Source organism: Bufo gargarizans, chromosome 8 (assembly GCF_014858855.1).
Source record: "Bufo gargarizans isolate SCDJY-AF-19 chromosome 8, ASM1485885v1, whole genome shotgun sequence".
Taxonomy (NCBI): Eukaryota; Metazoa; Chordata; class Amphibia; order Anura; family Bufonidae; genus Bufo; species Bufo gargarizans.
The window spans coordinates 150,949,307-150,964,921 of NC_058087.1; the positions used below are offsets into that span (position 1 = coordinate 150,949,307).

Consider the following 15,615-nt stretch of genomic DNA (forward strand, 5'->3'; position numbering starts at 1 on the left):
GCTAATTAGGTGGGGGTGCTGCTGTGTTGGATCTCCCTCAGTCTGATATTAAATTTAAGTACCAAAGAACTCTTTGACCAGTCCCGTCCATCAGCAGCCTCTATTCACTTACACTGTGGACGGATGGTGCATGTGCTTGTTCCCCTATCTGTCTGCAGTGTAAGTGAAAAATGATCTGGTGCCTGCAGCGTTATTGTACATTCATGGTGCTAACATTTGGGGCTTTGTTTCTCAGATCCGGCCAGGTCCTGCCTAGTAAAGGCTTAGGACAGACCGATTTAACAGGCAATTGTCGGGAAGGAAGAATACCCCCCAAACTCTGATGTGATAAAGGGGTTTGGCTAATAGGGCAGGATCAATGGGGGAGACGTTTTCTTTATATATACTAGGCATCTTCACCTGAGAATGTGGCTGTTTTCAACAGTAACAGATTGAAACTGATGACGCCTGTTATACACCAAAGTATACCTTGCGATTTAGCAATTGAAACTAGAATGCGGGACAATTAAAATGTGTAGTGTATTTATTTATTATGATTGTTACTATTGCGAGTTAGCAGAAGTAGGGACAGTCTAGGCCAGTATGCCGAGGGTGGAGGTTCCTGGTAATGTATGAACTCATCCCCTAGTGAATTTCCCTGCAGTTCACCAGGATGTACTTGGATGTATGGAGGAGGAGAGGAACCGTGATATTTGCTGGGCCTTTTTCTTTTTGACTCACCTGTTAAAGTGGGAACTAAGCTATTTGGCTATCAAACACTGTTCCCTTGGGTGTTGAAGTTATGTTGGTGGCCAGGGCCTTCATTCTGTCTTACTGGAAATACAGTAACAAAACAAGCCACATATACAGGTCTAGACAGAGCAAGTGTTTAAATGGGGTTTCTGAGTGTTTTATACTGATGCCCTATTCTCAGGATAGGTCATAGGTATCTGTTTGGTGGGATGTCTAACTTCTGGCAGCCTCAGCCAATCGGCTCTTTGTAGAAGCTGTGGCGCTCCCATAAGCAGGCTGTGGCGTCACATTCATCGATCACTTGGCCTAGGCGCAGTTCAGTCCTATTCAAGTGAATAGGACTGAGCTACAATACCAAGCACAGCTGTTAGCCAGTGGACAGCACTGTGCTTGTGACAGCTGATCGGCAGGGGTGCCGGGTGTCAGACCTCCACCAATCATATACCGGTCTCCTATCCTGATTATAGGTCATCCGTATAAAACAGGACAAACCTGTTTAATTCTTATGCCTCTTGGTTAAATTTTTTAGCAACATTATCTCTCTGTTGTCATAGCATGAACATGGAGTTTGATACTTAGGGCTCTTTCACACTTGCGTTGCCCGGATCCGGCATAGAGTTCCGTCGTCGGGGCTCTATGCCGGAAGAATCCTGATCAGGATTATCCTAATGCATTCTTAATGGAGAGAAATCCGTTCAGGATGCATCCGGATGTCTTCAGTTCCGGAACGGAACGTTTTTTGGCCGGAGAAAATACCGCAGCATGCTGCGCTTTTTGCTCCGGCCAAAAATCCTGAAGACTTGCCGCAAGACCGGATCCGGAATTAATGCCCATTGAAAGGCATTTATCCGGATCCGGCCTTAAGCTAAACGTCGTTTCGGCGCATTGCCGGATCCGACTTTAGCTTTTTTAGAGTGGTTACCATGGCTGCCGGGCCGCTAAAGTCCTGGCAGCCATGGTAAAGTTTAGTGGGGAGCGGGGGAGCAGCATACTTACCGTCCGTGCGGCTCCCGGGGCGCTCCAGAGTGACGTCAGGGCGCCCCAAGCGCATGGATCACGTGATCACATGGAACACGTCATCCATGCGCACGGGGTGCTCTGACGTCATTCTGGAGCGCCCCGGGAGCCACACGGACTGTAAGTATACCGCTCCCCGCTAGTACTATCACAACCAGGACATTAATAGCGTCCTGGGTGCCATAGTAACACTGAACGCATTTTGAAGACGGCTCCGTCTTCAAACGCTTTCAGTACACTTGCGTTTTTACACCGGCGTGTAATTCCGGCAAGTGGAGTACACGCCGGATCCGGACAACGCAAGTGTGAAAGGGCCCTTAGTTTCAATTCTGCTCCTTTTTAGTAACTGCAATAGTTTAACTTGTGAATAGTTGGCCAGGTTCTTGGCTCGAAGGAGCCTTTTAACACATACCAATAAAGTTTATTATTTTCTACATCTGATATTTTTACAGCAAGTGCAACTGTGATATTTTTTTTATTTGCTAGTTCATTAGAGCTAGGCATGTATACCTGAGTTAGTCTGACAATGATTGTCAAAAGATCTGTAATTACCTTATAATAACAGCTTTCATTAAAGGGAACCTGTCACCTGGATTTTGGGTATAGAGCTCTGTGTGCTTTTATTGTGTAAAAAAAAAACGTTTTGACACATATGCAAATTAACCTAAGATGAGTCCTGTCCCTGACTCATCTCAGGTAAATTTGCATATGTATCATATCGTTTTTTTGTTTTTTTTTTAGACAATAAAAGCACACAGAGCTATGGGGACTGGGTATTGCGGATTTGCTACCGGCGATCTAGCAGCCCATGTCTTCAGCGCTATACCCAAAATCCAGATGACAGGTTTCCTTTTAATGTCCTCTGCTATAGCTTATCTGTCTCTGGCTAGGAAGACAGAGGGGCGGTCCTTCACACTGCATGCCTGCATTAGGCTTCAGAGTGCTGAGGCGTGTCTCTCAGTAATCCAATCTCATTGGCTGGCAGGGAGCTGCTGGCTACAGCAAGTGTGTATGAGAAGTGAGGAAAGCAGTTTTGGCCTCAGAGAACTGGCAGAGGAGCCATCTTGAGAAGATCCTCATGTTTTAGAGGTTAAAACAGCCGTAACTAAGGGAAAAACTCAAAGAAAACGGTGGTATTTAAAGAACCTAAAGATTGCTTTATGCATAATTCTCCACCAGCAGTAACATATGCTAAAATAGATTTTTTGATGAAAACATGACGGTTACACTTTAAAGTAGAACTTCCGGCAAAATGTTTATTCTCTGACCTGCTAGAAAGTGATGTCATGTGACCAACTCTCTGATCTCCAACTGACACAGGACAGGAAGTCAGTTACGTCTCTATTCATTCCTATGAGACTGACATGATGCTCCCATAGGAATAGAAAGAGAAACGGACTTCCTGTCCACACATAAGATGCTGTGTCGGTTGCGGAGTCTGATTGCTGGTCACATGACACAAATGAGAAGCAGAAGGGAGGTTATAACTCGCAAATACAACCACTGGTAAGAAAATTCCATTCACTACAGATTACATCATGTACCTTTCTAACTGGTCAGGCAATAACATTTTTGGCGGCAGTTCTTCTTTAATTCAGTCAATTTAATAACCGATCAGAGGGACTAAAGTTGCCCTTTATATATTGGATGACCGTTGAACCTGGCGGGATTGGATGCCGATCTATCTAATGTCTTTGGAGACCACAGAAGTCGGGGAAAGAAGGATCGGGCATGTTGGATTTAAAAATCCTCAAGCCTTTGTTCCCACAGGACAGTTATCTAATGTGTGTGGCCACATTTAGCCCATTGTGTTAATTCTTTCATATTAAATGAAAGCGTGTTTAATTACCGTACTTTGTTGAGTAGTACAAATTTCCACAGGATGAGAGCGTGGTGAAACTAACACGTGAGCTAGCTGTGAAGCTGGGGCTAAAAATTAGGAAAGCCTATGTCAGGGCACAGGTGAGTGTATTTTTTTCTATTTAAATTATTTTTTTCTATTATCTTTTTTGTTTGATGCAAAACAGTCCTTCTGTGTTTCAGTCTAATTCCAAGGTTACAGTTTTGGACCCATCAGAAAAGGTAAGTAGGACCCTACTTGCAAACTGCCATATAGCTTACATTTGTAGGTACTGAATGTAACTTTTGTTAAACCAAAGGGAACTTCACTATGTTACGACATCATAAAGTATTATCAGAATCCCTCCTTTCATGAAGGAAGGTGACCTTATAATAAAACATAAATGCAGATTCAGTGAATTCAGATTTCCCTAAAATCTGCCAGTGGTCTGTCAGCCCTTGCCATGCGTACTGCTAAAGGTCTATTCACACTGAATTTACATTGTTCATTTGGCATATCGGATAGTGTCCTTTTGGCCTCCATCTCGCTGGTATACAGTGCATTCGGAAAGTCTTCAGACTTAAAAAAAAATGTATGCTGTGGCCTTGTGCTAAAATAAAAATAAAAAAAAATAAAATCTGCACTCAGTAGGTGAAAACATTTTAGACATTTTTTGCAAATTTTTTAATGGGAACAACAAAAATTTTGCATGGACGTAAGTATTTAGACCCTTTGCTATGACACTAGAAATGTAGATCTGGATGGGCGTGGCCTGCTAGGCATGTGAGCGGTCGCACGCTGTGAGAGCTCCCGCATCTGCCCGGCCATTTATCCTGTTTTTACCTGAATACAGCGGAATCTTTGAGCCAGTGTGGTCGGGGGATAGAGCGACTCAGCGCAGTGACAGGACCGGAGGCTGTGGTTGGTGGCAGACACAGACATGTCGAGGAAGCGGGAAGGCAGGGGAGCTGATAGAGAGTCCCAAGATGGCGCCGGGATAAGCACGCCGAAGCGGAGGGAGCGCACTACGGAGCTGCAAAAAGACACAGCGGCTAAACTGAGTCAGTTTGTGAGATCCTCTCAGGCAGCCTCTAACAAACAACGCCTGGAATGCCAAGAGGAAGCGCCACCGGACTGTGGGGACGACTCTGACCGTGAGGAGCGGGTTCCCGCCACTGCCACGCGGCAGAGCGCCAACAGGTATGCGGCCTTACAAGTGTGTGGAGAGGTGCCGGAGAATGAGCCTGGCGATTCGGATGGCGGGGAACCTACGCTAAAAGATGTGCTACATGCCATCTCAAAATGTGGCAAATCCCTCAGCGCTTTATCAGTCCAGGTGGGCGCAATTAAGGAGGACATTTCCATTATACGGCATGACTTCAGGAAGCTGGCTGAGCGTACCACGGCTCTAGAGGATAGAGTGGGTGAGGTGGAGGATGAGGTGCAGCCTCTAAAGAGGGACACTGCTGAGCACTCCAGATTGCTGAATGTTATAGCGGCTAAGCAAGATGACATGGAGAACCGTTTGCGCCGCAACAACGTGCGCATAGTGGGGGTGCCTGAGAAGGTGGAGGGGAGGAACCCCACTGAGTACTTTGAGGCATGGCTGAAGGAGGCGGTGGGGCAGGATGCATTGACTCCTCTGTTTGCTGTTGAACGGGCCCATAGGGTGCCGACTAGGCCTTTGCCTCCTGGGGCGCCTCCGAGAACAGTTCTGGCCAAGCTACTGCATTACAGAGATCGGGATATTCTCTTGCGCAAGGCCAGGGAGCTACCAGAACTTTCCATTGATGGACACAGAATCTCACTGTTCCCGGATTACTCTATGGAGGTACAGAAAAAGAGGGCTCGCTTCATGGAGGTTAAAAAGAGACTGAGAAACTTGCAGGTCTCATACTCTATGTTATATCCGGCCAGATTGCGTGTAGTGGCCCTGAATACCACCAGTTTCTTTGAGGATCCTAGAGAGGCGGCAAAGTGGCTGGACAGGAACGAGCGGCAGATCAAGATGGAGCTTCAAAATCCTACTTAATGGGACTAAGTTTTCATTATGCTAGTGACTATTTCAATGTCTTTTCTGATTGCTGGTTTCCCTCTCCTCCTCGTAGTTATGTAAGGAGTTTATTTACCAAGTGTATTTACCAGATTGGCTGCGGAGGATGGATATCCAGCCGCCTGCCTGAAGAGACTTTGTATTTGTCCGGCGGAGTATTGGCACTAATGCCTTACCTACATACAGTTTCCTGTTACAGGTTATATATCGGTTTATGGTGCAGCATTATATGCCCCAATTAAGAGAGCTGTGGAAATGGAGGAGAAACTGTGCTGGGTTATGGGCAATGTGAAATCATAATGCACTAAATGTATGTGAAAATGTATCCGTCACAGGTGTAGGAAGGGACGCCTTTAACTGTTTACAAACTGATTGTGGGTCAGGATAATATGGGTGAATCAGTGGATTATCCTGAATGCCACTGAGGGTTCTATATTTCTGCTCTAAGCGACATGTTTTCACCCGGGTAAGATGGGGGAAGCTAAAGGGAGATTAGTTATTTCTAGAAGTAAAGTGACTGTTTCTAGGTTACCAGTGAAAAGTTAGGTAGCTAGTTTAGGCTACGTCCCTCCGGCAGATAGCCGGGGAATATTGCTGGACTTACCGTTTGGTACAGTATACTCCCACGGGCCTAATTGATAGGCGTGGTGTGGGGCCAATCGGTTAGCCCAGTGAATTGTAGACTGAAGTTGAGTTGCTGCCACCTGATGGCGGATTTACAGTTTGGGAAAGTTTTGGGGCGGGGTTCGGGACAAGACAAGTTGTGGTATGTGTGGATGCATGACGGGCTGTGTGGGGAACGGATGTGGAAGTGCCGTCCTCCAGAGCACAATGTCAGAAGTGTCGGAGTAAAGGGTGAGGTCCTTATTGTGGATATGAGATTATACTGTAACACTAATGGCTGACTGTGTTAAATTCTTTAGCTGGAACGTACGTGGGATCAAAGACAAGACTAAAAGAAAGGCGATTTTGGAAAGCGTCCGTCCGCTACATCCTCTCATATGCTGCTTTCAGGAGACACACCTGTTGCCGGAACAGGTACATTTGCTTGGAATGGCATGGGTGGGGGCGGGATATCACTCCACATATTCTACGTACGCTAGAGGGGTCAGTATCTTGGTACATAAGAGTATACCGTTCTGTTGCCTTGCTAGCAAGGTGGATGCTGAGGGGTGCTATGTATGTATTTATGGTACCCTATATAACCAGCCCTGTGTGATATGTGGAGTGTATATCCCCCCCCCCATACTCCCCATTAGTACTTAGGAAAGTTCTTACCTTTATGATGGACTACCCAGGAGTGCCAACTATTGTGTTGGGAGATTTTAATAACGTGATAAATCCTGAGATGGATAGGATGGGGATACAGACACGGGAGTTGGGAGACTGTACGGCATTTGGTAGACTCTTGCGGGAGGTTTCTTTAGTGGATATTTGGAGGGAGAGGAATCCGCAGGTTAGGCAATATTCGTGCTGTTCTAGTACATTTCACTCGTTGTCTAGAATTGATATGGCGCTAGTTAATGCAGAAATGGGAACAGTGATACGTGACGTTGCATACCTTCCCCGACAGCTGACAGGACCACTCTCCTCTGTCAGTTTCTGCAGCTTTTCGGCCAGCTAGAATAGGTAGAGGTACGCTGTGGTCGTTTAACCCTTTCTGGTTGCCTATTTTGCCGGAGGTAGGCGTGGTCAAAGGACAATTAGAGGAGTTTTTTAGGATTAATTTGCCTACCAGTACGAGGTTAATAGTCTGGGACACTATGAAGGCCTACTTGCGAGGGTTACTTATAGCACAGGTTAACAGGAAGAAGAGTGAGACTAGAGCTAAGGTGCAGGAGTTGGCGCGAGCAGTAGAGGCGGCGGAAGCTAACTATATAATGGAACCAGTGGATAGACGCAGAGAATTGTGGAAGGGGGCACAGAAAGAATTGGACGATAGACTATTAATGAATGCTAGGAATAAGCAATTCTTCCAGAAACAACTGTATTACGAGGAGGGAGAAAAGACAGGGAGGATGCTGGCTCTAATTTCCAGGGCCCAGCGTCCACCTAATTATATAGCAGCTCTTAGGGATTCAGATGGAGTTCTGTGTACTGCTCAGGAGCGCATATTGGAGATTATGAGGGGGTTTTACTCTGATTTATATGCATCTCGTTTGTCCGCTTCTGATGAGGACATGGACTCCTTCCTTGGGGGATTACATATGCCTAGACTCACTTCTGAACAGTGTGGTAAGTTAGACTCCCCTATAACAATTACTGAGGTGGAATTGGCGCTGGCGAGTATGTCAAATAATAAGGCCCCGGGTGGAGATGGCTTGCCAGTGGAGGTCTACAGACGTTTTGCCTCGGTCATGCTACCTCAACTAGTGGAAGTCTTTAAGGAGGCAATGGAGCAGAAAAATCTGCCTTCTAGTATGACTGAGGCAACTATTGTGGTTCTTCCGAAGCCGGGTAAAGATGTTTTGGAGGCGGAATCATATAGGCCAATCTCATTACTTCAGGTAGACATTAAATTACTGGCTAAGGTCCTGGCGAATCGTCTGAATTCGGTTATAGCTACTCTTATACATCCGGATCAAGCTGGCTTTATGCCAAATATGGCTACGGCGGTTAATATTAGGCGCTTATACTTAAATATCCAATGTCAGAGACAGACCTCGGAGGCGGCGGTCGCATCTCTAGATGCGGCCAAAGCTTTCGATAGTGTAGAGTGGAGGTATCTTTGGAAGGTGTTGCAGAAGTTAGGGTTTGGCCAGTCATTTATTGGGTGGATTCAGCTCTTATATAGTAGACCGTCGGCTAGGGTTAGGGTGAATGGCAATCTGTCAGATAGCTTCACTCTCCATAGGGGGACGAGACAGGGGTGTCCTCTGTCGCCCCTGTTGTTTGCGATAGCCATTGAGCCCCTGGCGGCGACCATTAGATCTTCGGTGGGGATAAAAGGCTTTCAATACGGGCCCTTAGAGGAGAAAGTAGCACTATATGCAGACGATATGCTACTATTTATGGATAATTGGAGGGAGTCTCTACCGGTGGCGATGGAAGTAATCAATGGGTTTGGGAGAATGTCAGGCCTGTGCATAAATTGGAATAAGTCGGTACTGATGCCATTGAAGGCGGACACTACTAACATCGGTGCATGTGTGGAGGGTTTGCAGGTGGTTCAATCTTTTAAATACCTGGGTATCCAGGTTTCACGCAGTGAGCTAGAATTTGAACGGTTGAACATTACTCCGCTGATACAGAAGTTTAGACAGAAAGTCAATGCGTGGACAAAACTGACACTATCAATAATAGGCAGGACTAATCTGATAAAAATGATTCTGATGCCACAACTTCTGTATGTGCTACATAATGCCCCTATATGGCTTCCTATTAGGATCTTCCGTGTAGTTAACGCAATATTCAGGGACCTTATCTGGAAGAAAGGCATCCCACGTATTAAATTGGAAACATTGTGCAGACCAAAGACTGGGGGAGGTTTGGGGGTTCCGGATTCAAGGATGTATTACTTGGCGGCACAATTGCAGCATATGAGAGGATGGGAATCGACGGATGGCTTGGGAACTGCAAGTAAAATTATTCAGTCTCTCGTGGGCTGTCAAAACCTGAGATCTGCTCTGGAGGATGGTACTTTTCTTGCGAAGGGTAACGCATTTAAGACGCTTCATTCCATTCATAGGGTTTGGTGGAAGGTCAGAGAAATCATTGGTATTCAGGGCTACTCAGATATCACCCCTATTTGGCCGAATTTTATGTATACTGAGGTGAACAAGGTTAGTGGAGTGAAGGTGTGGAGTACTTTGGGACTGAAATATATGGGTCAATTGTTTGATAATAATGTTCTTAAAGAATTCTCTAGTCTACAACAGGATTTTGGGCTGCAGAAGTCCCAATTCTATGTATACCTGCAACTTAGGCACGCGTTAAGCGCTCAAGACAAAGTAGCAGCGGTTGGCCAAGCACAGAAAAACGCAGTAGTAGACCTGGTAAAATCAAATGGAGGTACGAAAGGAGTGATATCATTAAATTACTTGTGTCTTATGGAAGCGCAGTTTAAGAAGCAGGAATTCCGGTTGTATGACAAGTGGAAAAGGGATGCCCCGGATTTAACAGGGGAACAGTGGGATGCGGTCCTAGAGGATTTTACCCAAGTTGCAGTTAGTGAGGCTCAAAGGGTATCTCAGCTCTTGTTACTGCACAGAGTATACAGGACTCCGGTCCTGTTGAAAAAGATGGGGTACAGGAGTGATGATTGCTGTCCAAGGTGTGATGTAGCGAACGCAGATCTCGTTCACTTGATGTGGAACTGCCCCAGGCTGAGGAGGTATTGGGTGGGGGTAGGCAAATTGGTGAAAACCGTTTTTGATGTGGAAATCAGTATGAAAGTGTCGGTGTGTTTGTTAGGGTGTGTGAATGCTGAGAAATATGGGCAAGAGAAAAGATTAGCTATTATTAGGATATTGTATCAGGCGAGGAAAGTAATAGCATTTTACTGGTTGAGTAGACAACCGCCTTCAGTGGAAGAACTGGAGCGAAAAATACATGCGATGATCGGATTGGAGAAATATGTATATCAAAAAAGGAATTGCTTAAAGAAGTTTGAGAAGATATGGTCGAATTGGATTCAACACTATAATATACAACTGTGAAGGAATGGAGGGGGTGTGAGCGATGGGGGGAGTGACTGAGGGGTGCGTGATTAAGTATGGTTGGGGGGGCAGAGGGGACTCGAAAAATTAAAGGGGATAATCTACTTATGGGGATCTCCAGGAGCAGGTGTATCTTGGGTATGATTTTGCGTTTACACATACTTGTTTAGACCGTAAAATTCTGGGTACCGCTGAGTAACACTGTGTTTCTGTACTGTGATGTGCTCAATTGTGGTAATGACTTGCTGCATCCTATAATGTGCTGTTGTTCGACTGCTCTTGTCCCAGGGGTTGGGGAGGGGGGAGGGGGGGGGGGGGACAGTGTTCTGTCTTTGTTGTTAATATGAAAAATCTTTAATAAAAAGAATCTGATTTAAAAAAAGAAATGTAGATCTGGAGGCCTCCCATTTCTCTTGCTCATCTTTGGGATGTTTCTACACTTTGATTGGAATCCATCTGTGGTAAATTCAGTTGAACATGATTTGGAAAGACGGTGCCCTGTCTTTATAAGGTCTCACAGCTGACAATGCATAGCAGAGTAAAAATCAAGCCATGAGGTGGAAAGAACTGCCTGTAGAGCTTAGAGACAGGATTTGTGTGGAGGCACAGATCTGGAAAAGGGTACAAAAAATTCTGCTGCACTAAAAGTTCTTGACATAGAAAACCTTCCCTTATTAAAATGTAACCTTTAATATATTTATCTAAAATACTTAAGAATACCCCTAGATACACAAAATGTCTAATATTCAGACGTACAGATATTAACCATAAGATAATCTCTGCCAGACATTTTAACTGTGGCGGGACAAAGTGTGTTGTCCTTCTTACAATTTGAAGTCTCAAGCATCATAGAGAAGAGGATCAGCGGTGTAGGTTTTACTGGACAAGATAACCTCAGTGTCCCTATTAAATCCTTCACCTCAAAGGTTATATTTTAATAAGGGAAGGTTTTCTATGTCAAATTATATTATACTACCCTTTGCTATATTTACTTGTTTAAGCATAGTTTTGAAGGTGCACTGAAAGTTCCCAAGAGCATAACTCCATAATTCTTAAATGGAAGAAGTTTGGAACAACCAGGACTTCCTTGAGCTGGTGTCTCAGCAAACTAAGTAGTGGGAGAGAAGGGCCTTGGTAAGAGAAGTGACCAAGAACCCAAAGGTCACTTTGGCTGAGCTCTAAAGATTCTGTTTTCAGAGGGGAGAAATTTTCAGGTCAACCATCACTGCAGCATTCCACCAACCTGGGTTTTATGGCAGAGTGGCCAGAAAGACGCTTCTCCTCATAAAAGACACATGAATCAAACAAGATTCTCTGGTCTGATAAAACCAAGATTGAGCTTTTTGGCCTCAATTCTAAGTGTTATGTCTGGAGGAAACCAGGCACTGCTTATCACCTGCTGAATACCATCCCAAGAGTGAAGCATGGTGGTGGCAGCATCATGCTGTGGGGGACAGGGAGACTGGTCAGGGGTGAGGGAAAGGTGAATGGAGCAAAGTTCAGAGATAGTCTTAATAAAAATCTGATCCATTGTGCTCTGGACCTCAGACTAAGATTTACCTTCCAACAAGACAATGGGCCAGATTTATCATTAGCTCAAGTCAAAATAATGGAGTGAAAAAGTCGCACATTTTTGCGCAATCGTTAAAACTGCACACAAATTAGCGACTTTTATTGGCTCTGCGCTATGCTCGCCAGTTTTCTGAAAGTGGACGTGTTTTCTTATGTAGATGAATCTCTAGACAGATTTACTATTGCGACAATTTAAAAAGTCGCAAAAAATTGCGCAATTTCACTCCAGTGAGGATCATGCTTATCTTATGCGACTTTTTAATAGAACATGCAACTTTTTCGTAAAGACGTGCGACTTTTGTAAAGCCGCTTACTGAAGGATAAACTGCTACCGTCAAACCACATTTATCACAGTATTGAAGGATCATTAATACATCTGACTTTTTAGCCAAAAGTGACTTTGGACATATGTAAAAGTGGCGTAAGATGTAAGTGTAATGATAAATCTGGCCCAATGACTCTAATCATACAGCAAAGACAACACAGGAGTGGCTTAGAGACAACTCTGTGAGTGTCCTTGAGTGGCCCAGCCAGAGCCCTGACTTGAACCCTCTCAAACATCTCTGGAGACCTGAAAATGTCTGTCCACCTACAATCCCCATCCAATCTTACAGAGCTTGAGAGGATCTGCAGAGAAAAATGGAAGAATCTCCAAATTCAGGTGTGTAAACCATGTGGCATCATATCCAAGAAGACTGGAGTCTGTAATAGTTGCCGATGGTGTTTCAACTAAATCCTGAGTAAAGGGTATGTCCATGTAAGATTTTAGTTTTCCCTTTTCAAAAAATTTGCTAAGATTTTGAACTTTCTGTTTTCACTTCCTTATTATGTTGTAATGAGTGCAGGATGATGGGGGGATGGAATTTGTATTAGTTACGCACAAGGCCACAACATTAAAAAAAATGTGAAAAAATGAAGGGGTCTGAAGACTTTGATGTATACATCAGTCAGAGGTAAAGCTTTCCAATGCACACTGCAAATGTTATGTGAATAGCCCCTTATACTGCTAAACTTTGTGTGCTTTTAATGGATGCCCAGTCATCATATTAGGTCTCTGGCATGATGAATCCCATGGGGACATAGCCTCACATATTATATTTAGCCTCTATATGTGAAGCTACTAAGCATCATTGTATTAGATTGTGACTACATACATTAGTACCAGACATCTATAAGGTCTGACATGAATATAGTTAATTTTCTCATGGGTTTAAAAAGACTCTGTCACCTTGGACCCTCTCTATTAACTACAGTACTGTATGAATAGTACAGCCGTCACAGAGTTCAGATCAGTAATTTTTTTTAATCTGTGCTCACCCCCATTCCCCCAATGTGCACCCATAAACCAGCCATGTAATGCATAGAGAGTATTCTTCCTTGAGTCATGTCCATTATGTGCACATGTTCAGGAGTCCTCTCAATATGTTCCACAGCCAGTATGTAAGGGACTGGGAGTAAGTATAGAGATAAAATTACTGATCTGGTCTCAGCGGTGGCAGTACTATTCATGCAGTCCTGTACTAATAAGGGTGGTCTAAGATTATAGTGCATTTAGACCAAGGGTGCACAACCCGCAGCCCACGGGATGCATGTGGCCCTCATCCCGCTGGGCAGAAACACAGCTGATCGTGTGATCAGCTGGGCTTCTGCCCGGAGCACCGCACTGAGCTGGTAGGAGCAGGTTGGGTCCACAGCTGTTGATCTGCGCGATACCGTTGCGGCCCTTTAGCATGATTTTTAAGCATGCTTAAAGGGATTCTGCAGTTTGTTTAAACTGATGATCTATCCTTTGTTCACTTGAATGGAGCTTAGCCCCGCCAAGGCCAGTTGATACTAGTCGTGATATCACTGGGCCTGTGGTAAACAGTGAGAAGGCCGCGGCACTCCTGGAGCGCCGCTGCCTTCTCAAACAGCTGATCGGCAGGGGTCCCGAGTGTCAGACCCCCACCAATCAGATGCTGATGATCTATCCAGAGGATAGATCATTAGTTTAAACAAACTGCAGAACCCCTTTAAGCACACCCCTTCAAACCTGCTTAAAAATCAAAATTGGCAACAGTATCTCACTGCAAGATGATCGCTAATGATCTGCCAGTGTAATACATCCTTTAGAATCCATTTAATATTGCTTTCTTGTGATAACAAATCTACTCAATTAGTACTTTACTGAGGATATTTTATATGGAAGACATGCAATGTTTATCAGCATTTAGCAGCCATTGATACATTTTAATTCAAATTGCAGATGTCTGATAGTTTTGCAGATCAGATAGAGCCAGGTAAGTGAGTTTTTCTGCATGTGTAGTTTCAGTGTTGTTTCGATTGTTTGGACAGGATCCGTATGTGGCCCATAGTCTGGATTCATCACCTTATTCTCTGTGGCCCCACAGTTTGTTTTGATCTCCCAGTTAATATTCATAAATGCTTATATCATCTGAAAACTGTAGACAAGTTATAATGTCAGATGAAACATAAGTGTTTCCTGTGAAATTGGCCATTGTATGTACAGTACAGACCAAAAGTTTGGACACACCTTCTCATTCAAAGAGTTTTCTTTATTTTCATGACTATGAAAATTGTAGATTCACACTGAAAGCATCAAAACTATGAATTAACATGTGGAATTATATACATCACAAAAAAGTGTGAAACAACTGAAAATATGTCATATTCTAGGTTCTTCAAAGTAGCCACCTTTTGCTTTGATTACTGCATTCCACACCCTTGGCATTCTCTTGATGAACTTCATGAGGTAGTCACCTGAAATAGTCTTCCAACAGTCTTGAAGGAGTTCCCAGAGATGCTTAGCACTTGTTGGCCCTTCTGCCTTCACTCTGCGGTCCAGCTCACCTCAAACCATCTCGATTGGGTTCAGGTCCGGTGACTGTGGAGACCAGGTCATCTGGCGTAGCACCCCATCACTCTCCTTCATGGTCAAATAGCCCTTACACAGCCTGGAGGTGTGTTTGGGGTCATTGTCCTGTTGAAAAATAAATGATGGTCCAACAAAACGCAAACCGGATGGAATAGCATGCCGCTGCAAGATGCTGTGGTACCCATGCTGGTTCATTATGCCTTCAATTTTGAATAAATCCCCAACAGTGTCACCAGCAAAGCAGCCCCACACCATCACACCTCCTCCTCCATGCTTCACGGTGGGAACCAGGCATGTAGAGTCCATCCGTTCACCTTTTCTGCTTCGCACAAAGACATGGTGGTTGGAACCAAAGATCTCAAATTTGGACTCATCAGACCAAAGCACAGATTTCCACTGGTCTAATGTCCATTCCTTGTGTTCTTTAGCCCAAACAAGTCTCTTCTGCTTGTTGCCTGTCCTTAGCAGTGGTTTCCTAGCAGATATTCTACCATGAAGGCCTGATTCCCACAGTCTCCTCTTAACAGTTGTTCTAGAGTTGTGTCTGCTGCTAGAACTCTGTTTGGCATTGACCTGGTCTCTAATCTAAGTTGCTGTTAACCTGCTATTTCTGAGGCTGGTGACTCGGATGAACTTATCCTCCGCAGCAGAGGTGACTCTTGGTCTTCCTTTCCTGGGGCGGTCCGCATGTGAGCCAGTTTCTTTGTAGCCCTTGATGGTTTTTGTGACTGCACTTGGGGACACTGACCTTCATTTCTTAAAGTAATGATTGCCACTCATTTTTCTTTACTTAGCTGCTTTTTTCTTGCCATAATACAAATTCTAACAGTCTATTCAGTAGGACTATCAGCTGTGTATCCACCTGACT

General features: G+C 44.5%; 1 protein-coding gene across 1 annotated transcript in view; it reads left to right on the top strand.

Annotated features, from left to right (window-relative positions):
• The window catches only part of ZC3H7A (zinc finger CCCH-type containing 7A), a 115,140-nt gene that overhangs the window by 47,258 nt on the left and 52,267 nt on the right, over nt 1-15,615 (top strand). The window contains exons 6-8 of the mRNA XM_044304174.1: nt 3,631-3,711; nt 3,793-3,831; nt 14,118-14,151. Of these exons, the coding sequence (XP_044160109.1) occupies nt 3,631-3,711; nt 3,793-3,831; nt 14,118-14,151 (154 nt within the window). The remainder of the gene's footprint in view (nt 1-3,630; nt 3,712-3,792; nt 3,832-14,117; nt 14,152-15,615) is intronic.